The 23,610-nt window shown below is 38.4% G+C and overlaps 2 protein-coding genes across 6 annotated transcripts in view; one reads left to right on the forward strand and one right to left on the reverse strand.

Annotated features, from left to right (window-relative positions):
- Positions 1-13,146, forward strand: part of SACS (sacsin molecular chaperone) — a 97,819-nt gene extending 84,673 nt beyond the window's left edge. For both annotated transcript variants that reach the window (XM_037799809.1, XM_037799808.1), the window contains one exon: positions 317-13,146. In XM_037799809.1, coding sequence (XP_037655737.1) covers positions 317-11,874 — 11,558 coding nt within the window. In that variant the 3' untranslated portion in view covers positions 11,875-13,146. The remainder of the gene's footprint in view (positions 1-316) is intronic.
- A 5,586-nt stretch (positions 13,147-18,732) lies between these two features.
- Positions 18,733-23,610, reverse strand: part of SGCG (sarcoglycan gamma) — a 196,066-nt gene continuing 191,188 nt past the window's right edge. For all 4 annotated transcript variants that reach the window (XM_037799811.1, XM_037799810.1, XM_037799812.1 and 1 more), the window contains exons 7-8: positions 22,600-22,723; positions 18,733-19,637 (exon numbers count right to left, since the gene is read on the reverse strand). In XM_037799811.1, the coding sequence (XP_037655739.1) occupies positions 19,464-19,637; positions 22,600-22,723 (298 nt within the window). In that variant the 3' untranslated portion in view covers positions 18,733-19,463. The remainder of the gene's footprint in view (positions 19,638-22,599; positions 22,724-23,610) is intronic.

Below are 23,610 nucleotides of genomic sequence, written 5' to 3' on the forward strand. Positions count from 1 at the left end.
ACGTCGATTCCAACTGCAGAACATTACAGGATAATTTTTAAAAAGCATATGTAAATGCACTGTCTACATTTATTTAAAATAAGCACTTTCCAGAATTATTTCTCATTTAGGTTCTGTTATAAATACAGATTTATATATAGGTTTGCTCTCATGTGAAAATGCTTTTATCCCAGTTATGCTGAGTTTTTTCAGTTTTACAGTATATTTAAAATTCTTAAAATAATTTTGCATTACTATCTAATCTGTAAGAATAGAAGACTAAATAAGTTATAGTAAAATTATATGTATTTATACCAGTTCTGTATGTAATTTACAGGAAGGCCCTGTACTCAGCTGCAGCTCCTAAACCCAGAGCGATTTGCACGTCTAATCAGAGAAGTGATGAATGCATTCTGGCCTGGCAGAGAGTTGCTTGTTCAGTGGTACCCACTCGCTGAAGACAGAAATCATCCATCTCTTTCATGGCTTAAGATGGTCTGGAAGAATCTCTATATACATTTTTCAGAGGATCTGACTTTATTTGATGAGATGCCGCTTATCCCCAGGACTGTGCTAGAAGAAGGCCAGGCCTGTGTGGAGCTCATTAGACTCCGGATCCCATCATTAGTCATTTTGGATGATGAATCTGATGCACAGCTTCCAGAATTTTTAGCAGACATTGTACAAAAACTTGGAGGAATTGTCCTTAAAAAATTAGATGCCTCCATACAACATCCACTTATTAAAAGGTACATCCACTCACCATTACCAAGTGCTGTTTTGCAGATAATGGAGAAGATGCCACTGCAGAAACTGTGTAATCAAATAGCTTTGCTCCTTCCAACCCACAAGGATGCTCTGAGGGAGTTCTTAGCCAGTTTAACTGATAGCAGTGAAAAGGAGAAAAGGATAATTCAAGAATTGGCAATATTCAAGCGAATCAACCATTCATCTGGCCAGGAAGTTTCCTCTTATACAAAATTGAAAGGTTGTAAAGTCTTGCATCATAGTGCCAAGCTTCTGCCAGGCCTGCGACTTTCTGTTTCACTGATAGACAGTAGTGATGAGGCAACTATTCGTCTGGCAAACATGTTGAAAATAGAGAAGTTAAAGACCACTAGTTGCTTAAAGCTTATTTTAAAAGATATTGAAAATGGATTTTATTCACATGAAGAGATAACAAAGCTTATGTTATGGATCCTTGAGAATCTGTCTTCTCTCAAAAATGAGAATGCAAATGTGATTGATTGGTTAATACCACTGAAATTCATTCACATTTCACAGGAACAGCTGGTGTCAGCCAGTGACCTCTTTGATCCTGATATAGAAGTATTGCAGGATCTCTTTTATAATGAAGAAGAAATCTGTTTCCCACCTTCAGTTTTTACCTCACCAGATATCCTTCACTCTTTAAGACAGATTGGTTTAAAAAATGAAGCCAGTCTCAAAGAGAAAGATGTGGTACAAGTGGCCAAAAAAATTGAAGCCTTACAGGCCAGTTCTTGTCCAACTCAGGACATTCTTTTCAAGAAAGCCAAAACACTCTTACTGGTTTTAAATAAGAACCAGACCTTGCTGCAGTCATCTGAAGGAAAAATGACCCTAAAGAAAATAAAGTGGGTTCCAGCCTGCAAGGAGAGGCCTCCCAATTACCCAGGGTCCCTAGTCTGGAAAGGTGACGTCTGTGACCTCTGTGCACCCCCCGACATGTGTGACGCGGCTCACGCGATCCTGGTCGGCTCGTCAGTCCCTCTTGTTGAAAGTGTGCATGTAAACCTGGAGAAGGCGTTAGGCATCTTCACAAAACCGAGCATCAGTGCCGTGTTGAAACACTTTAAAATTGTTGTTGATTGGTACACTTCGAAAACCTTCAGCGATGAAGACTACTATCAGTTCCAGCATGTTTTGCTTGAAATTTATGGATTCATGCATGATCACTTAGATGAAGGGAAAGATGCCTTTAAGGCCTTAACATTTCCTTGGGTCTGGACTGGCAAAAAATTTTGTTCCCTCACCCAAGCAGTAATGAAACCAATCCACGATCTTGACCTTCAGCCTTATTTGCATAGCGTACCTAAAACCATGGGAAAATTCCACCAATTGTTTAAGGCCTGTGGGTCAATCGAGGAGTTGACGTCAGATCATATTTCCATGGTCATTCAGAAGATATATCTCAAAAGTGACCAAGACCTCAGTGAACAAGAGAGCAAACAAAATCTTCATCTTATATTGAATATTATCAGGTGGCTGTATAGCAATCAGATCCCAGCAAGCCCCAATACACCAGTTCCTATACATCATAGCAAAAATCCTTCTAAACTTATCATGAAGCCAATTCATGAATGCTGTTACTGTGACATCAAAGTTGATGACCTTAATGACTTACTTGAAGATTCAGTGGAACCAATCATTTTGGTGCATGAAGACATACCCATGAAAACTGCAGAATGGTTAAAAGTTCCATGCCTTAGTACAAGGTTGATCAATCCTGAAAATATGGGATTTGAGCAGTCAGGACAAAGAGAACCACTTACTGTAAGAATTAAAAATATTCTGGAAGAATACCCATCTGTGTCAGATATTTTTAAAGAACTGCTTCAAAACGCTGATGATGCCAATGCCACCGAGTGCAGTTTCATGATTGACATGAGAAGAAATATGGACATCAGAGAGAACCTCCTAGACCCAGGGATGGCTGCTTGCCATGGGCCTGCTCTGTGGTCATTCAATAATTCTGAATTCTCAGATTCAGATTTTGTGAACATAACCAGGTTAGGAGAATCTTTAAAAAGGGCAGAAGTTGACAAGGTTGGAAAATTTGGTCTTGGATTTAATTCTGTGTACCATATCACAGACATTCCCGTCATTATGAGTCGAGAATTCATGATCATGTTCGATCCAAACATAAACCATATCAGTAAACACATTAAAGACAGATCTAATCCGGGGATCAAAATTAATTGGAGTAAACAACAGAAAAGACTTAGGAAATTTCCTAACCAGTTCAAACCATTTATAGACGTGTTTGGCTGTCAGTTACCCTTGACTGTAGAAGCGCCTTACAGCTACAAAGGAACTCTTTTCCGACTTTCCTTTAGAACGCAACAAGAAGCTAAAGTGAGTGAAGTCAGCAGTACCTGCTATAATACGGCAGATATTTACTCTCTTGTGGATGAATTTAGTCTCTGTGGACATAGGCTTATCATTTTCACCCAGAGTGTAAACTCAATGTATTTGAAGTACTTGAAAATTGAGGAAACCAATCCCAGCTTAGCACAAGATACAATAGTAATCCAAAAACAGGTCTGCTCTTCCAAAGCATTGAATGCACCTGTTTTGAGTGTTTTAAAAGAAGCTGCTAAGCTTATGAAGATGTGCGGTGGCAGTAATAAAAAACTTTCCACTGATGCACCAAAGTCATCCTGCATTCTTCAGATCACAGTTGAAGAATTTCATCATGTGTTCAGAAGGATTGCTGATTTGCAGTCACCGCTTTTTAGAGGTCCAGATGACGACCCAGCTGCTCTCTTTGAAATGGCTAAATCTGGCCAAGCAAAAAAGCCATCAGATGAGTTGCCACAAAAAACAGTAGAGTGTACAACGTGGCTTATATGTACCTGCATGGACACAGGAGAGGCTCTGAAATTTTCCCTGAATGAAAGTGGAAGAAGATTGGGACTTGTTCCTTGTGGTGCAGTAGGAGTTTTTCTGTCTGAAATCCAAGAACAGAAGTGGATTGTGAAACCACATGTTGGAGAAGTGTTTTGCTATTTACCTTTACGAATAAAAACAGGCTTGCCAGTTCACATCAATGGGTGTTTCGCCGTGACTTCAAATAGGAAAGAAATATGGAAGACAGATACAAAAGGACGATGGAATACCACCTTCATGAGACACGTTATCGTGAAAGCCTACTTACAAGCACTAAGTGTCTTACGTGACCTGGCAGTCGGTGGGGAACTAACTGAGTATACTTACTATGCAGTCTGGCCTGATCCCGACTTAGTTCATGATGACTTTTCTGTAATTTGTCAAGGATTTTATGAAGATATAGCTAATGGAAAAGGGAAAGAATTGACCAGAGTCTTCTCTGATGGATCTACATGGGTTTCCATGAAGAATGTGAGATTTCTAGATGACTCTATTCTTAAAAGAAGAGATATTGGTCCTGCAGCCTTCAAGATATTTTTGAAATACCTCAAGAAGACTGGTTCAAAAAACCTCTGTGCTGTCGAACTTCCTTCTTCAGTAAAATTAGGATTTGAAGAAGCTGGATGCAAACAGATACTGCTTGAAAACACATTTTCAGAGAAACAGTTTTTTTCAGAAGTGTTTTTCCCAAATATTCAAGAAATTGAAGCAGAACTTAGGGATCCTTTAATGAATTTTGTTCTCAATGAAAAAGTTGACGAATTCTCAGGAATTCTTCGTGTTACTCCATGCATTCCTTGCTCTTTAGAAGGGCATCCTTTGGTTTTACCATCGAGGTTGATCCATCCTGAGGGACGAGTTGCAAAGTTATTTGATACTAAAGATGGGCGCTTTCCTTATGGTTTGACTCAGGACTATCTTAATCCTATTATTTTGATAAAACTAGTTCAATTAGGTATGGCCAAAGATGATATTTTATGGGATGACATGCTAGAACGTGCAGAGTCAGTAGCTGAAATTAATAAAAGTGATCATGCTGCTGCTTGTCTGAGAAGCAGTATCTTATTAAGTCTCATTGATGAAAAATTAAAAATCAGGGATCCCAGAGCAAAAGATTTTGCTGCCAAATATCAAACAATTCCCTTCCTCCCGTTTCTAACAAAACCAGCAGGGTTTTCTTTGGAATGGAAAGGAAACAGTTTTAAGCCTGAAACCATGTTTGCAGCAACTGATCTTTACACAGCTGAGCATCAAGATATAGTTTGTCTTTTGCAGCCAATTCTAAATGAAAATTCTCATTCTTTCCGAGGCTGTGGTTCAGTGTCATTGGCTGTAAAAGAGTTTCTGGGATTACTTAAGAAGCCAACAGTTGATCTGGTTATAAACCAATTGAAAGAAGTGGCAAAGTCAGTTGATGATGGAATTACATTGTACCAGGAGAATATCACCAATGCCTGCTACAAATACCTGCATGAAGCAATGATGCAAAATGAAGTCACGAAGATATCAATTGTAGAAAAGTTAAAACCCTGTAGCTTCATCCTAGTTGAGAATGCATATGTTGACTCAGAAAAGGTCTCGTTTCATCTGAATTTTGAGGCAGCACCGTATCTTTATCAGTTGCCTAACAAATATAAAAACAATTTTCGTGAACTCTTTGAAAGTGTGGGTGTAAGGCAGTCATTTACTGTTGAAGATTTTGCCCTCGTTTTGGAATCTCTAGATAAAGAAAGGGGAACAAAACAAATAACAGAAGAGAATTTCCAGCTTTGCCGACGAATAATTAGTGAAGGAATATGGAGTCTCATTAGAGAAAAGAGACAGGAATTTTGTGAGAAAAATTATGGCAAAATATTATTGCCAGATACTAACCTGGTGCTTCTCCCTGCTAAATCTTTGTGCTACAATGATTGTCCCTGGATAAAAGTAAAAGATACCACTGTGAAATATTGTCATGCTGACATACCCAGGGAAGTGGCTGTAAAACTAGGAGCCATCCCAAAGCGACATAAAGCCTTAGAAAGATATGCCTCCAACATCTGTTTTACAGCTCCCGGCACTGAATTTGGACAGAAAGAAAAATTGACCAGCAGAATTAAGAGTATTCTTAATGCCTACCCTTCAGAAAAGGAAATGTTGAAAGAACTTCTTCAGAATGCTGATGATGCAAAAGCCACAGAAATCTGTTTTGTGTTTGACCCCAGGCAGCATCCAGTGGACAGAATCTTTGATGACAAATGGGCTCCACTGCAAGGGCCGGCACTCTGTGTGTACAACAATCAGCCTTTCACGGAAGACGATGTCAGAGGAATTCAGAATCTCGGGAAAGGCACCAAGGAAGGAAATCCCTATAAAACTGGACAGTATGGAATAGGATTTAATTCTGTATATCATATTACAGACTGCCCTTCCTTTATCTCTGGCAATGACATCCTGTGCATTTTTGATCCTCATGCCAGATACGCACCAGGAGCCACGTCAGTCAGTCCTGGACGCATGTTTAGGGACTTGGATGCAGACTTTAGGACGCAGTTTTCAGATGTCCTGGATCTTTATTTGGGAACCCACTTTAAACTGGACAATTGCACCATGTTTAGATTTCCTCTTCGTAATACAGAAATGGCAAAAGTTTCAGAAATTTCCTCAGTTCCATCATCAGACAGAATGGTCCAGAATCTTTTGGACAAATTGCGCTCTGATGGCGCAGAACTTCTAATGTTTCTTAATTATATGGAAAAAATTTCTATTTGTGAAATAGATAAAGTGACTGGAGCTCTAAATGTGCTGTATTCAGTAAAGGGCACAATCACGGATGGAGATAGACTGAAAAGGAAGCAATTTCATGCATCTGTAATTGACAGTGTTACTAAAAAGAGGCAGCTCAAAGACATACCAGTTCAACAGATAACCTATACTATGGATACTGAGGACTCAGAAGGAAATCTTACAACCTGGCTAATTTGTAACAGATCAGGTTTTTCGAATATGGACAAAGTATCTAAGAGTGTCATATCGGCTCACAAGAACCAAGACATTACTCTCTTTCCACGCGGTGGCGTGGCTGCCTGCATCACTCACAACTATAAAAAGCCCCATAGGGCCTTCTGTTTCTTGCCCCTCTCTTTGGAGACGGGGCTGCCATTTCACGTGAATGGCCACTTTGCTCTGGATTCAGCCAGAAGAAATCTGTGGCGTGATGATAATGGTGTTGGTGTTCGAAGTGACTGGAATAACAGCTTGATGATGGCATTAATAGCCCCTGCATATGTGGAATTACTAATCCAGTTAAAAAAACGGTATTTCCCTGGTTCTGACCCAACAATGTCAGTTTTACAGAACACACCTATTCATGTCGTGAAGGACACTTTAAAGAAGTTTTTATCATTTTTCCCAGTTAACAGGCTTGATCTACAGCCAGATTTGTATTGTCTGGTGAAAGCACTTTATAACTTCATTCATGAAGACATGAAACGTCTTTTACCAGTCGTACGGGCACCAAATATCGATGGGTCGGATTTGCACTCTGCTGTTATAATTACTTGGATTAATATGGCCACTGCTAATAAAACTAAACCGTTTTTTGACAACTTACTGCAGGATGAATTACAACACCTTAAAAATGCAGATTATAATATCACAACACGCAAAACTGTAGCAGAGAATGTCTACAGACTAAAACACCTACTTTTAGAAATTGGCTTCAACTTGGTTTATAACTGTGATGAAACGGCAAATCTTTACCACTGTCTTATAGATGCAGACATTCCTGTTAGTTATGTAACTCCTGCTGACGTTAGGTCTTTTTTAATGACATTTTCCTCTCCTGATACTAATTGCCACATTGGAAAGCTGCCTTGTCGTCTTCAGCAGACTAACCTAAAACTTTTCCATAGTCTAAAACTTTTAGTTGATTATTGTTTTAAGGACACAGAAGAAAATGAGGTTGAAGTTGAGGGACTGCCCCTTCTCATTACATTGGACAGCGTTTTGCAAACTTTTGATGCAAAACGACCCAAGTTTCTAACAACATACCATGAATTGATTCCATCCCGCAAAGACTTGTTCATGAATACATTATATTTGAAATATAGTAATATTTTACTGAACTGTAAAGTTGCAAAAGTGTTTGACATTTCCAGCTTTGCTGATTTGTTACCCTCTGTATTGCCTCGTGAATATAAGACCAAAAATTGTATGAGGTGGAAAGACAATTTTGCAAGTGAGTCTTGGCTTAAGAATGCATGGCATTTCATCAGTGAATCAGTAAGTGTGAGAGAAGACCAGGAAGAAGCAAAACCAACATTTGACATTGTGGTTGATACCCTGAAAGACTGGGCATTGCTTCCAGGAGCAAAGTTTACTGTTTCGGCCAATCATCTTGTGGTTCCTGAAGGGGATGTGCTGCTTCCTCTAAGCCTTATGCATATAGCAGTTTTTCCAAATGCCCAGAGTGATAAAGTTTTTCATGCTCTAATGAGAGCTGGCTGTATTCAGCTTGCCTTGAACAAAATCTGCTCCAAAGACAGTGCATTTGTTCCCCTGTTGTCATGTCACACAGCAAACATCGAGAGCCCGTCCAGCATTTTGAAGGCTGTGCATTATATGGTCCAAACCTCAACATTTAGAACTGAAAAATTAGTAGAAAATGACTTTGAAGCCCTTTTGATGTATTTCAACTGCAATTTGAGTCACTTGATGTCTCAAGATGACATTAAAATTTTAAAGTCACTTCCATGCTACAAATCCATCAGTGGTCGATATATGAGCATTGCAAAATTTGGAACATGCTATGTACTCACAAAAAGTATCCCTTCAGCTGAAGTGGAAAAATGGACACAATCATCATCATCTGCATTTCTTGAAGAAAAAATACATTTAAAAGAACTATATGAGGTGCTAGATTGTGTACCTGTGGATGATCTTGAGGTATATTTGAAACACCTCTTACCAAAAATTGAAAATCTCTCTTATGATGCAAAATTAGAGCACTTGATCTATCTTAAGAATAGATTATCAAGTATTGAGGAAGTATCAGAAATTAAGGAACAACTTTTTGAAAAACTGGAAAGTTTGTTGATAATTCATGATGCTAACAGTCGGCTAAAGCAAGCAAAACATTTCTATGACAGGACTGTGAGAGTTTTTGAAGTGATGCTTCCTGAAAAATTGTTTATCCCCAAGGATTTCTTTAAAAAATTGGAACAACGTATAAAGCCCAAAAATCAGGGTGCATTTATGACCTCCTGGGTAGAATTCCTAAGGAATATTGGACTAAAATACATACTTTCTCAGCAGCAGTTGTTACAGTTTGCTAAGGAAATCAGTGTGAGAGCTAATACAGAAAACTGGTCGAAAGAAACATTGCAAAGTACAGTTGATATCCTTCTCCATCACATATTCCAAGAACGAGTGGATCTGTTGTCTGGGAATTTTCTGAAAGAACTGTCCTTAATACCATTCTTATGTCCTGAGCGGGCCCCTGCTGAATTCATTAGATTTCATCCTCAGTATCAAGAGGTAAATGGAACACTTCCTCTTATAAAATTCAACGGGGCACAAGTAAATCCTAAATTCAAGCAGTGTGATGTTCTTCAGCTGTTATGGACATCCTGCCCTATTCTTCCAGAGAAAGCCACACCCCTGAGTATCAAAGAACAAGAAGGCAGTGAGCTCGGCCCACAGGAGCAGCTGGAACAAGTCTTAAGTTTGCTTAATGTGAACTTGGACCCCCCTCTTGACAAGGTCATTAATAACTGCAGAAACATCTGCAACATCACAACTTTGGATGAAGAAATGGTGAAAACGAGAGCTAAGGTCTTACGGAGCATATATGAGTTTCTCAGTGCAGAGAAGAGGGAGTTCCGATTCCAGCTGCGGGGCGTTGCCTTTGTGATGGTGGAAGATGGCTGGAAACTTCTGAAGCCTGAGGAGGTAGTGATAAATCTCGAGTACGAATCTGATTTTAAGCCTTATTTGTACAAGCTCCCTTTAGAACTTGGCACATTTCATCAGTTGTTCAAACATTTAGGTACTGAAGATATTATTTCAACCAAGCAATATGTTGAAGTGTTGAGCCGCATATTCAAAAACTCGGAAGGAAAACAATTAGACCCCAATGAAATGCGTACAGTCAAGAGAGTAGTTTCTGGCCTGTTCAGGAGTCTGCAGAATGATTCGGTCAAGGTTAGGAGTGATCTGGAGAACGTACGAGACCTCGCACTGCACCTTCCAAGCCAGGATGGTAGATTGGTAAAGTCGAGCATCTTAGTGTTTGATGATGCTCCGCATTACAAGAGTAGAATTCAGGGGAATATCGGCGTCCAAATGTTGGTTGACCTTAGCCAGTGTTACTTAGGGAAGGACCATGGATTCCACACAAAATTGATAATGCTCTTTCCCCAGAAACTCAGACCTCGCTTACTGAGCAGTATTCTTGAAGAACAGCTAGATGAGGAGACTCCTAAAGTTTGCCAGTTTGGAGCACTGTGTTCCCTTCAGGGAAGACTGCAGTTACTCTTGTCTTCTGAACAGTTCATTACAGGACTGATTCGAATTATGAAGCATGAAAACGATAATGCTTTCCTGGCCAATGAAGAAAAAGCCATAAGACTTTGCAAAGTCCTGAGAGAAGGCTTGAAAGTCTCCTGTTTTGAAAAGCTTCAAACAACATTAAGAGTTAAAGGTTTCAATCCTATTCCCCACAGCAGAAGTGAAACTTTTGCTTTCCTGAAGAGATTTGGCAATGCAGTCATTCTGCTCTACATACAGCATTCGGACAGTAAAGACATTAATTTCCTCTTAGCGTTGGCAATGACACTGAAGTCGGCGACTGACAATTTGATTTCTGACACTTCATATTTAATTGCTATGTTAGGATGCAATGATATTTACAGAATCAGTGAGAAACTTGACAGTTTAGGAGTGAAATATGACTCTTCAGAACCATCAAAACTTGAACTCCCTATGCCTGGCACGCCGATACCTGCAGAAATTCATTACACTCTGCTGATGGATCCGATGAATGTCTTTTACCCAGGAGAATACGTTGGATACCTTGTTGATGCTGAAGGTGGTGATATCTATGGCTCCTACCAGCCAACATACACATATGCAATTATCGTACAAGAAGTCGAAAGGGAAGATGCTGACAATTCTAGTTTTCTAGGGAAGATATATCAGATTGATATTGGCTATAGTGAATATAAAATAGTTAGCTCTCTTGACCTGTATAAGTTTTCCAGGCCCGAAGAAAGTTCTCAAAGCAGAGACAGCGCGCCTTCCACCCCCACCAGCCCTCCCGAGTTTCTGGCCCCTGGGCTGCGCAGCATCCCTCCTCTCTTCTCTGGCAAAGAGAGCCACAAAACCTCATCTTCAAAACATCAGTCCCCCAAAAAGCTTAAAGTTACTTCTTTACCGGAAATCTTAAAAGAAGTGACATCAGTGGTGGAGCAGGCTTGGAAGCTTCCAGAGTCTGAAAGAAAAAAGATCATCAGACGGTTGTATTTGAAATGGCATCCAGACAAAAATCCCGAAAATCATGATATTGCTAATGAGGTCTTTAAACACTTGCAGAATGAAATCAACAGATTAGAGAAACAGGCTTTTCTAGATCAAAATGCAGACAGAGCCTCAAGGCGGACATTTTCAACCTCAGCAACCCGATTTCAGTCAGACAAGTACTCATTTCAAAGATTTTATACTTCATGGAATCAAGAAGCAACGAGTCATAAATCAGAAAGGCAACAACAAAACAAAGAAAAATGCCCCCCTCCGGCCGGACAGACTTACTCTCAAAGGTTCTTTGTTCCTCCTACTTTCAAGTCGGTTGGTAACCCAGTGGAAGCCCGCAGATGGTTAAGACAAGCCAGGGCAAATTTTTCAGCTGCCAGAAATGACCTTCATAAAAATGCCAACGAATGGGTGTGCTTCAAATGTTACCTTTCTACCAAGTTAGCTTTGATTGCGGCTGACTACGCTGTAAGGGGGAAGTCTGATAAGGATGTAAAACCAACTGCACTTGCCCAAAAAATTGAGGAATACAGCCAGCAACTTGAAGGACTGACAAATGACGTTCACACATTGGAAGCTTATGGTGCAGACAGCTTAAAAACAAGATATCCTGATTTGCTTCCTTTTCCACAGATTCCAAATGACAGATTTACTTCTGAGGTTGCTATGAGGGTGATGGAATGTACTGCCTGTATCATAATAAAACTTGAAAATTTTATACAACAAAAAGTATGAAGTATTTAAAGAAAATAAAAAGCAGAGCTAGGTCTTGAAGGTGTTGGAGCACAAATACGAATTGCTGTATTCTATTAAGCTTCATTACCAGTTATATAGGAATTGTGAAGCACAGAAAACTTAACCTAGAGGAAAATCATTGTGAAGAAGGTGGTGAACTGAACAATTGGTAGAAGTATTTGAATGGCTTGGAGGGCACATTATTGAACTGCACTTTATGTAACCAAAGCTTAGCCGTTTGTTAGGTGAGTCTTTGTATGTCTCTGGCTAGGATGAAATTAATTTTTTGTTTTTAACATGGTTTTTGTTTTGAAGGAGCTAATGAAAAACTGGACATATCAATGACAAACAAATAAGGGGAATGAATTCTTTGGCTTTTTTTTTAAGTGGATCATGTTTTGGACTTTTGTTTTCTTATCAGCTGGATCTGATTGTGACTTTATTGCAATTTTACATCTTAAGTACTCGGTATGTTTAAAAAATGGTACAGTATTTTAATCCTGAATATTACTTGATGACGAGTATACAGATAGTACTTCTTGGAGTGTGCTGAGTGCACTTTGCACCTTTCTTTGTGTTTTTACACCTTATGTTTACAGGCTTCCTCTCCCCTGAAGATAGCATCCGGAAAATTCACAGTGACGGAGCGCCCCTCACAGATGTTAGTGCTGTTTCTGCACTTCACTCACCAGAACAGCATTTATCACCTGTGAGAACACTTGCTTTCTGTTTGCATGTACATATTTTCCACAGACGTCATAATTTATATAGTGTGGTTGAACAGGATGCAATCTTGTTTCATGTTTAAAGGTGCTGTGGTTAAAAAACAAAACTTTGTCTTACAGTGGGACAGTCATTTTTTTTTTTCAATTTTACTTTAAAAACATTCAAAATTGTAAAATCTTTGTGACAATTATCCAGATGCTTTAAAAGAGGAATTATGAAGTATTTCCCCATGAATGCTTGAGAACTGACATTTAATTCTCATCATGTTTAAGTGTTCTCCCATACTTCTTTAACATATTTCTTTTGCAGAAGCTGAAAGAAAGGTATTGATAATTGGTTTATATAAGTGTACTGGCTGTAAATCTTGCTGAATATAATATTTTAGGCACTTAAGGGCTTAAGGAATATGTTAAAACTTTTTTTTTTTACATTTATTGGTAATAAGGAATGTTTGCGCCTTCAAAATTGTATTGCTTCTGGATGTGAAGCCATATAATTATTTCTGCTATTAAGTGCCATAATTTTAATAAAGCAAAATGTACATATGGTATCTTTGTAACGTATTTCCTGAGAAACAGTCATTGGAAATCAGACTTAGTATCCCCCTATGTTAGGTTTTGATGTGTGTGTAGGTGTGAACATGTGTTTCTTGGGAATGTTAGAATTTTCATATATATTTTTATGCTGGGATTTTAGTAGGTTTATTTTTCATGACTAATTGAATATAAAGTGCTTGGTATATGCTAGGTATTTTAGTTGCTCATTGATTAAGAGTTTGTCTTACTTCACCTATTCAGGGAGTAAGATCAGTCGATGTACATGGTGGGTACATGTTTTTGGAAGTAGATACATTAAATGTGGTTCTCTTGCGGAAACCGAAGTGCACGGAGTGGCTGCTCCTTAGGAGCCCACGGTTGAGAACGGGTGGGAAGAGGCCTCCTGCACTTGGGAGCGGGTTTCTTTGCGGCTCATGAGCAAGGGATAAAACTGCCCCCCGCAGAGGAGTGAAATGAGAACCTGCATGGTCCCAGCATCCCTAGGGCCCCCAAGTTTAAAAAGCAGGGGGTGAAGGCTGAAAGTACAAGAGTGTTAAAATAGTGTTTAATGAAGGTGAGCCCTTCACAGATCTGATTTGGGGATGGGGTGGGGTTTACTTCTTCCATTAGCGTTAGCTGACATTTCTCACACTTTAAATGCTTTGTAAATCTCATGGGTAAAATTTGTAGTGTTGGTAGAAAATAGGAGTTATAAAATATTTTAATTAGCTATACATCAGTCAGGGTTCTCTACCAGAGAAACAGAACCAGTAGGAGCTGGTAGGGAAGAAAAGAAAATATTTCTCTTAAGGAATTGGCTCATGGGATTGTGGGGCTGGCAAGTCCAAAATCCGCAGGGTGCTCTTGAAACTGGCAGGAGTTGAGCTGCAGTCCACAGGTGGAATTTCTTAAAACTTTGGCTTCTAAAGTTTCTTCTTTTACCTTGTTTTAAAATGACGCCTGACTTAGTGTCATGCATTCATTTGAAAAAGAATTTCTGAGCACTTCTTTGTGCAGGCATGCTGTTCGGTGTTGGAGATACGGGGCACTCGTGGGCACCGTCCCTGCCACCCGGGGGAATGTATCGTTTCCATCCTGAAGGTCTATTTATGTCCTGAATGGCACTACAGCAAAATTATTTCAAATTTTATTCAAGAATAAAATTTATGTATTACATATTTAAAATGTATGCATAATTCTTATTCTTCTTTATTAAAGAAGTTACAGGTTTACATAACAATCATGCATAAAATACAGGATTCCCATATACCACCCTATTAACACCCTGCATTGGTGTGGAACATTTACTATAGTTGATGATAGCAATTTTTATAATTTTACTATTAACTACAGTCCATGGTTTAACTTAGTATTCACTGTGTACCCTAGTTCCATGTGTTTTTTAAAAAATTTTTATTCTGTTAACATATATACAATCTAGCTTTTCCCCTTTTAATCATATTCAGATATAAATTTCAGTGCTGTTTATTGTGTTCACAATATTGTGCTTCCATCACCACCATCCATTATCAAAACATTTCCATCATTCCAAATAGGAACCCTACACATTTTAAGCCTTAACTTCCCATTCCCTATCCCGACCCTGTCCCCTGGTAACCTATATGCTAGATTCTGACTTTATGAGTTTTCTTATTCTAATTATTTCAATTCAGTGAAATCATACAATAAATTTTCTTCTGTGTCTGACTTATTTCACTCAACATGTAGTTACATATATCAGGACTTCATTCTTTTTTATGGCTGAATAATATTCCATTGTATGTATATACCACATTTTGTTTATCCATTCATTGGTTGATGGACACTTGGGATGCTTCCATCTTTTGGCAATTGTGAATAGTGCCACTATGAAAATGGGTGTGCAAATATCTGTTTGAGTCCCAGCTTTCAATTCTTTTGGGTATATACCTGGTAGAGGGATTGCTGGGGCATATGGTAAGTCTATACTTAGCTTTCTGAGGACCCATCAACTGTTTCCCGCAGTGGCTGTGCTATTTCACATTGCCACCAGCAATGAATGAGTATTCCTATTTCTCCACATCCTCTCCACCACTTATTTTCCATTTTTTAAACAGCCATTCTAATGGATGTGAAATGTTATCTCATTGTGGTTTTGATTTGCATTTCTCTGATGCCTAATGATGTTGAGCATCTTTTCATGTGCTTTTTAGTCATCTGTACATCTTTGTAGAGAGATCTATTTAAGTCCTTTGCCCATTTTTAAGTTGGGTTGTCTTGTTGTTGTTAAGTTGGCAGATTTCTTTATTCTGGATAGTAAACCTTTGTTGGATACCTGGTTTCAAATATTTTCTCCCCTTGTGTAGGTTGTTTTACTTTCATGAGAAAGCCCTTTGAGGTGCAAAAGTTTTTGATTTTGAGGAGATCCCATTGATCTGTTTTTTCTTTTGTTGCATGTGCTTTGGGTATAAAGGCTATGAAACAATTGCCTAAGAGAGGGTCCTGAAGATGCTTCCCTACGTTTTCTTCTAGGAGTTTGATAGTTCTGGCCTTTATATTTAGGTCTTTGATCCATTTTGAGTTGATTTTGTTTAAGATGTGAGGTATATGGGTCCTTTTTTTTTGCAAATGGAGATTCAGTTTTCCCAGCATCATTTGTTGAAATGACAATTCTTTCCCAATTGAGAGTAGTCTTTTTCCCCTTGTCAAAAATTAGTTGGCCATAAATGTGAGGGTTGATTTCTGAGCTCTCAATTTGATTCCATTGGTCTGTATGTCTGTCCTTGTGCCACTACCATGTTGCTTTGATTACTGTAACTTTTTTTAAGACTGGGAAATGTGAGTCCTCCAACTTCATTCTTCTTTTTCAAGATGGCTTTAGCTATTTGGGGCCCCCTACCCTTTTGTACAAATTTGATGATTGGCTTTTCAATTTCTGCAAAGAAGGTTGTTGGAATTTTGATTGGGATTGCATTGAATCTATACATTCCTTTGTGTAGGATTGACATCTTTAATGATATTTAGTCTTCTGATCCATGAACTTGAGACATCCTTCCATTTATTCAGGCCTTCTTTGATTTCTTTCAGCAATGTTTTATAGTTTTCTGTATACAAGTCCTTTACATCCTTGGTTAGATTTATTCCTAGATATCTGATTCTTTTAGTTGCTATTATGAATGGAATTTTTTTCTGGATTTCTTCTGATTGTTCATTGCTTGTATATTTAAACACTACTGATTTAAGGGTGTTTTTGTGTCCTGCCACTTTGCTGAATTTGTTTATTAGCTCTAGAAGCTTTGTTGTGGAATTTTTCAAGATTTTCTGTATATAGAATCATGTCATTGGCAAACAGGGAAAGTTTTAGTTCTTACTTTCCAATTTGGACACCTTTTATTTATTTTCCTTGCCTAATTGCTCTGGCAGGAGCTTCCAGTACAATGTTGAATAACAATGGTGACAGTGGGCATCCTTGTTCCTGATCTTAGGGGGAAAGCTTTCAGTCTTTCACCATTATGTAAGATGTTAGCTGTGGGCTTTCATATATGCCTTTTATCGTGTTGAGGAAATTTCCTTCTAATTCCTTAAGCATATCTCTTTTATAGTTGCTAAGTGGTTAGGGAAGTACACTCAATGAGAATACAAAGCCCAGCTTCTAAGAAGACAGAATTGAAGTTGCAATATCTATGCACTGTCAGTTTTACTCAGTAATGGTTTAGACAATGTTCTACCTGTTTTTACTTGACACAAAGTTTGAAGAAGTTCATTTTGTTTCCAAACCACAGCAAATTTTGAAATAGAATTTAAGATATGGAGAAGAGCTAAAGACAAGTAAGAAACAATTTTAAATGAGGGAAGGGGTCAAAAAGCTATATAAAGCAGACACAACCTAAAAACCTTAGTGTGAAGGGACCCGCCCTTGACCCTAAAATAGAACTTTCTGCCCTTTCAGGATGGCTTCCACCTTCTCCTCAGCTGCCCACTCCCTTCACTGCTCCCCAAAGGAAGAGGGGAGACCTACCTGATTAGGGAATTTGGGAGAAGGACCTGAACATGCGTGGTTCACCCCCGTCATTGTATTTTGGATTTGTCTGCTTCAGAAGGGGTCACTGCCTCACCGTCCTCTGGTCCTGCACGTGGTGAGCCACATGCTGGGGGAGGCGTTTCATTCAGGTGCCAAGCACCAGGGAGTCCGTCGGGCTGCAAATCAAACTGTTCCCCTTACTTTTAAAGCTGATCTTTTGATCTTCATCTCTGACTCTTGTGTCTACTCAGATTATAAATTGGAAAAGAAAAACTTAAACAACTTAGAGGAGTATCAGTCTATAGCCCTCATTAGCTTTTTTATAATCATGGCCTGTGAGCTTTCAATTAAAATTTACATTTATGTATGATGCATCTGAGAAGGCAGATTTATGTAATATATTTTAGAGCATAATTGCCCTTGGAGAAGTTTTTATTCTAACCAAGGATAAATTACTTTTTAGTCTTGGAAATGCAGCTATCTATAACAACTTTCAAGATGATTCTATACAGCTAAGGAGAAAAAAAAAAAACAAAAAACAAAAAAAAACTAATCCAAGCCTTGTATTCAAAAAAGGTTCTATTCTCCACATTTTCTCCTTATACTTTTGCTTGACCTCACTTTATAATCTCAGCTAATTTATAATTATATAATTTTATCATTTATAAATTATAATTTATAATTTATAATGTTCCATGTTGATCCTGTGTATGTCAACTGGGCTTGAAGACGTTTTGCACAACTAAAGTCATGGAACAGGAGAGTAAATATAACAAAACAGCAGAAGTATTTAGTCTATTTTAATAGTAATGCCATAGTAAGAAGCTGTTTGCTTCTGCTTAGGAGGCAGTGTTTTTATTTTGCAATTTCAAGTGTTGAAGAATACTAGCAATATAAAAATTGGGAAGTTGTTTCAAGTGGGCTGCACTGTAAACTGAATGCCTTTGTAAAAAGGCATTAGAAATAGATTTGATTTCTCCAGCTTCTCTTGGTTCTGAGACTGCAGAAAATGAATTTGAACTTGGGTTTATAGATATAAAATCTATAATTAGAAAGCTGCAATGCTGTTGGTACCACCACATCTTGAGCTATTTAGGGATCCTGAATTATAACAAGTGGTAAAACAAAAAGGTAAACCCATGACTTTTTGTGATTAAGGGCATTTACAAAGCGAGTGAGTGGCTTACACAAAAATTTATCTGTTTCCATGGATTCAGTGTGTCCTGTTTGATTTATACAGCAACTTATATAACCAATGGGCACTCAATACATCTTGGAAAACAGTGAGAGTCTTATTCTATGAAGTTAAATCTAAATCTTTTTAACTACTGTGTAGAGTATACAGGCTGGGCAGTTAAGGGTCCCACCTCTTAGTAGCCATTCCATCTTGGGGACCGACAAAACCTCTTCATTTGTCAAACAAAGATTATCACATCTCCACAATTGTCACAGATTGTTGTTTTGGATAGAATGGGACAACATATCAAAGTTTTGCCAAATGAAAAGAGCTCTGCAAATTTAGGTTCACCATTTGGTTTAATTTCAGTAGACACTTTGTGACGTTAAAAGTGACTTGTCATATCTGAGCCCCTGGGAAAACATACCTCCCTCAAAAGGTGGTTGTGAGGATTAAAGAAAGCAAGGCACTCAAACTGTGAAGTCTTGTGGAAAATGTAGGTTGATTTTATTGCTTATTGACTATATATAAAGAAAGCATGATAAATACAGTATTTGCTCCTTGGACTATTTAAATGAGATCGACCTCAAAGTGCCTTCAAAACATGAAGGTTTTCTCATAAAACCTGATATTTTGCATTAAACTCAAGAGAGAACTTACAGGTTTGAGTGATTTAAGGAGTCTGCATAGAAATTCGGGAGCATTGTAGTGTTTGCCAATGCTATTTTTATGGGGAGTTAGATATTCACAGTTGGTCATCATAAGTCAAATCCACACAGCAATTCAACATTTCATGGTTACTCACATATATGTACAAGGGATGGGGAGGGAAGTGGAGGAGAGCAGATTCCCAGTTTATTAATTGTCCTGATGCAAATTAATCAACCCAGTGGGATAAACACATTCTTTTGATATTCCTTCAACTTGTCTGTCTAGCATCCACTTGCCATTTTGAGATCACAGAGTGTTGTCTGAACATTTTCACTGGCACATTTTTCTTTCTGAGTCGCTTTTTAAAAACTGTGTCTTTTCACTTTCCATCCACAATCCCAGTTAGAGAATGTAAAATGGCTAAGTTTTTGAAGTCTCGAAGTCAAGTACATTAAAGCCCACTGAAAATGTAGGGTACTTTGTGGACGGTACAGATAGTTTAGAGGCAGACTTGACTGCTTTCCTGGCACGTGGTGCCCACACCAGCCACGGACAGGTAAAGTTTCCCGTCTGGGCAGGCACAAATCTCATAGAGCCTCTGAGAGCTGCTGGAGGGGACCCCAGTCCCCTGAACCAGTTTGGGTAAACACACAGTTTCAGCGTCTAGCACAAGCTGTATGGGAGGAAACAAGAGGAAGAACATGATCAGTGTAAAATTCACCTCAAAATGTTCCATACAAATTAGTATTTTTCTCATCATTGAAAATGAATTAGGCACTTGACTTAAGTTGTTTTGTAATTATCTTATATTTTAGACTAATTCTGTTTTACATTCAGACAGATGCTTAACAATTCATCCTCCAAGTTGGAGGAAAGCCAATTTTCCCTTTATCCTTTGTGCTAGTCCAGCTAGGAAAACTGACAAACTGTTACCACAGATTTGCAATTACAGTTTGTGTGTCTGTAAGCTGAATTGCTCTTTAGGTTTGCTATGCTCCACTCCTAAAAATGCTTCTCAGACTTACTTGATAAAAATCATTGAATTTTTTTGCTGATTCACATTCATCTACTGGGACTTTATGCTAAAACATCTTTTCATCCTCATCAGAATAAAGTACACAGCTCAGAAATATATTCATTTCACTAATTTTTAACTAGTGTTGGGATTTATCCTGATTTTATTTGTGACTTTATTTTCCCACTAGAGGAAATTACATCCATTTCTACGACTTTTTAATATTATTTGAGACTCCTCTGCCTTCTATTAGATGCTGAAAATCAGGAAACTTATAGACTAAAGCCAATGAAAATAAAAGGTATTAGATTTTGGCAGCATATTATAATTTAGTTAAACTAAATTATACAAGTAAAACAAATGGCCATTGAGATTAAGTCTTGGAAATCTTCTTGATAGATTAAGAAATTAGAATTGGCAGCTGAGAAATCAAACCGTATCCATCTCAGGGTGCTAGCTTGTAGGAAAAAAGAAAACATGTTGTCGTTAAGCTGAATTCTCCTCCTTGCCAACAAGGTTAGACACTTTCTTCATTTTGCATGAATTTCATCCGTGAATACTAAACTTTTATCCAACTGATATCTGCAGCCTGTGTTGTCTCTTGGCGTCCTGTTCCCTGCCATAAAAAGCAGGGGATGGGACAGCTTCAGTAGTTACAGGCAAAGCTTTTTCCTAGGTGGTCTGGCGTAAGGTCAGTAATACAGAAATCAAATGGGAATGAGTTCTCGAAGGCGGAACCTGTTTAGGTTATTGTCCAATGCTTTGGGTTCTTTGGGCACTTGCTTTTCCCTAACATGTCTTTCATTAGTTGTGAACCCCCGGCTCCAACTCCTGCCGTTTCTTACAGTTAATTCTTCCTACTCTTCCAAACTTTCATCACTGGTAGTCTGTAGCTGCTTCTTTGCTCATTTTCATTTGCTTTCTTGGGACAGTATTTGGTGGGTGACCCAACACCATTTCATTTTGAACTAGCTCCTAGTAATAAGGAACATCAGCTTTAATTATGGGTCAGACTGTGTGCTACCTGTAAAAAATGATAGCTAATTCATGGAAATGATAATGTTATTTTCCATTAGAATTCCAAAAACTGAAGAAAATATTAAAATCAGCTTACTTGTTTTCAAGGTAATACATTGTGTTTAGTGACATTATGGTTTAGAATGGGATTCCAAAATTCTTGATTTCCATTTCTGCATTTACCTGCACACTTGATAACTGGAGTGTGCGGGGGCTTCAAGCAGACTGTCTGCTTTCTCACCAAAGTCTCTCCACCCGCTTGCTGCCCAGCCCTTGGTGGGTGCAGCCACACCGCCTCCTGGCTTGCCTGAGGACCAGACCACATCCACTTGCTGCCTCAGCCACACCTCCCTACTAATATTACATTAATGTAATAATATGATGCTTAAAACTTCCAAATGTTACCCACCTTCTCACACTGTTGTCTCACAACCCTCTGACATGGTTAAGGCAAATAACATTTTTCTTATTTGACAAATGAGGAAATGGGTCCAGAGAGGTTAACCATGCTGAGTTCATGTGGGTATTTAGTGGCTGGGTCCAGGACTAGATCTCAGGCTCTCTGACTCCTAGATGAGTCCTCTGCCAGCTGTACCGGGTCTTCAGTGTGAGGGCTGTGTGTTTCTACCTGGGTGGGTTGAGGGAAGGAGCCGTGGGAAGACATTATCCCTTTCTTTGCACAAAGGACTTTCACACACATCTATCCCAACATGCTCACCCAGGCAAGGGCAGCATAAACAACTAATCTGTGCAGATCAGTGCCAACTTCTATCAAGGTGAGGTATTTCAAAGAAAACTCATAGAGTAGCACCTTATTTTGAGCACATCTTATACATATGTGAAAATAGTAAGGGGCAGGCTAAAAGATGAGAGTGGTGGTTTGAACAAATCTATACAACATGGCATCATATGATTGGAATCCAGCTTATAAACCAAACTCTTGGTCGTCTTCTGGAGCTTTTAAGATCTATCATGTGTGATTTTCTGGCTGATTGGAAATGAGGTTTTTTTTTTTTTCCTTTTTTAATAAAGAGGGTTCCAACAATCACTATTGAGTAGCATGCCTCATTATGACTTGGGCTTGTATAAGTAATATTTTATTTCTAGATTTGAAGACCCAGATTTTATCCACATTGTGGTTGACTTGTAAAGCTCTTTTTTCACATTCAGTTTTCATTTAAACTTAATTTGGTGTGAGCAAGGCACAAGTGCTCTGGGCAAGAACAGACAAATGTTGTCATTGACAGGTAACTCCTACTGATAGCAATACTGAAGTTGGATAACCAGCAAATGGCAAAATTGATATTCTCTGTGGGCTCTGAAAGTCTATAGTGTTTTCTCAAAGTTGAAAAGTAAGTGACTTGATAGCACAAATGCCAGTTAAATAAAAGCTGTCAGGGTCTAAATAAAAGCATTTTATCCTTGGTTGGCTCCTTTTTCAATGTTAAATTGTCTTTTGCTTTCCTTTAGTATCTTCCATTCTATGCCTTTCTTCACTTTTCTTTACAAATGACCATAAATTTAATATACTGATACCTTAATGGACACGACACTTCTGAGTTTCATTAGGGCACATAACAGGAGCCTGATCTCTTGAACTTACCATTCCATCACTACTATGAAATTCGATATCCATTTGAGAAAGGGCCTCAATTTTCCCAGCAGATGCTTTAATATGAACACCCCTTGGTGCATCCATGCTGAGACTCCGTGTAGGAGCTTCTAACCTGGAAGGAGGGAAAAGCAACAAACAAGCAAACAAAAAATAGCATTAAGGTAAAAAACAAAACAAAACAAAACAAAAAAACCCCAAAACCAAACCAAACCAAACCAAAACACCCAACAATCCCTCAAAGAACAGCTAAGCATAGAAGGTACAATTAATAAGATGTATGGAATCTTAATGTCATTTTTGAATGCTAACACATTGTGTAGTTTTCATTGATAAATCCAGAAATAATGTAAAGCAATAAACTTCCCATCAAAGAGAGCCTATCAAATTAGTATCTTTTAAAAAGAAATTAGCAGTCTATCTTTACATTGTCCCAGTCCTCTGGCAAACCAAGCCAGAAGAAAATGCCATATGTATTACAGCTTCGCAAAACGATTTTTTTTTTCTTTTTTTTTTAAGTTTAAGAAGCAACTTATTTGGGAAAGAGACAGATTTAAGGACAATACACACACTTGCTACATGTTCATGAAATAGAATATAACTTTGGCCTTTAGGTTTTGTTTGCCTTTTTTTTTTAAAAAAAAAATTGTTTTAATTTAGAGAGATTACAGGGCAGATGCAGAGGTTTCTTTTGGGAAAATACTGAACTGATGGAATTGAGGGACAGGATGGAGATGGGCCTTGGTTATTTTTGTTTTTGTAAAATTTATCAAAAGCCCTCTGTGAGGAGGTCAAATATAGAAACAGAACCAGGACTATATGGACCAGGAAAATTCTATTTGCTTCTGCCTGGAGAAGCCTGGAAATTCCACTAGACGGCGCAGTATGACACCTGGAAGGTTTTTCAGTGGCTCCAAGCCAACCCAAAGGCTTGAAAAGCTGATTGGGTTGAAATGTTTTGAGATTAGTGGGAGGGAGAAGAGAACAGAAAATGATACTTAA

Source organism: Choloepus didactylus, chromosome 12, assembly GCF_015220235.1.
Source record: "Choloepus didactylus isolate mChoDid1 chromosome 12, mChoDid1.pri, whole genome shotgun sequence".
NCBI classification, from domain to species: Eukaryota; Metazoa; Chordata; class Mammalia; order Pilosa; family Megalonychidae; genus Choloepus; species Choloepus didactylus.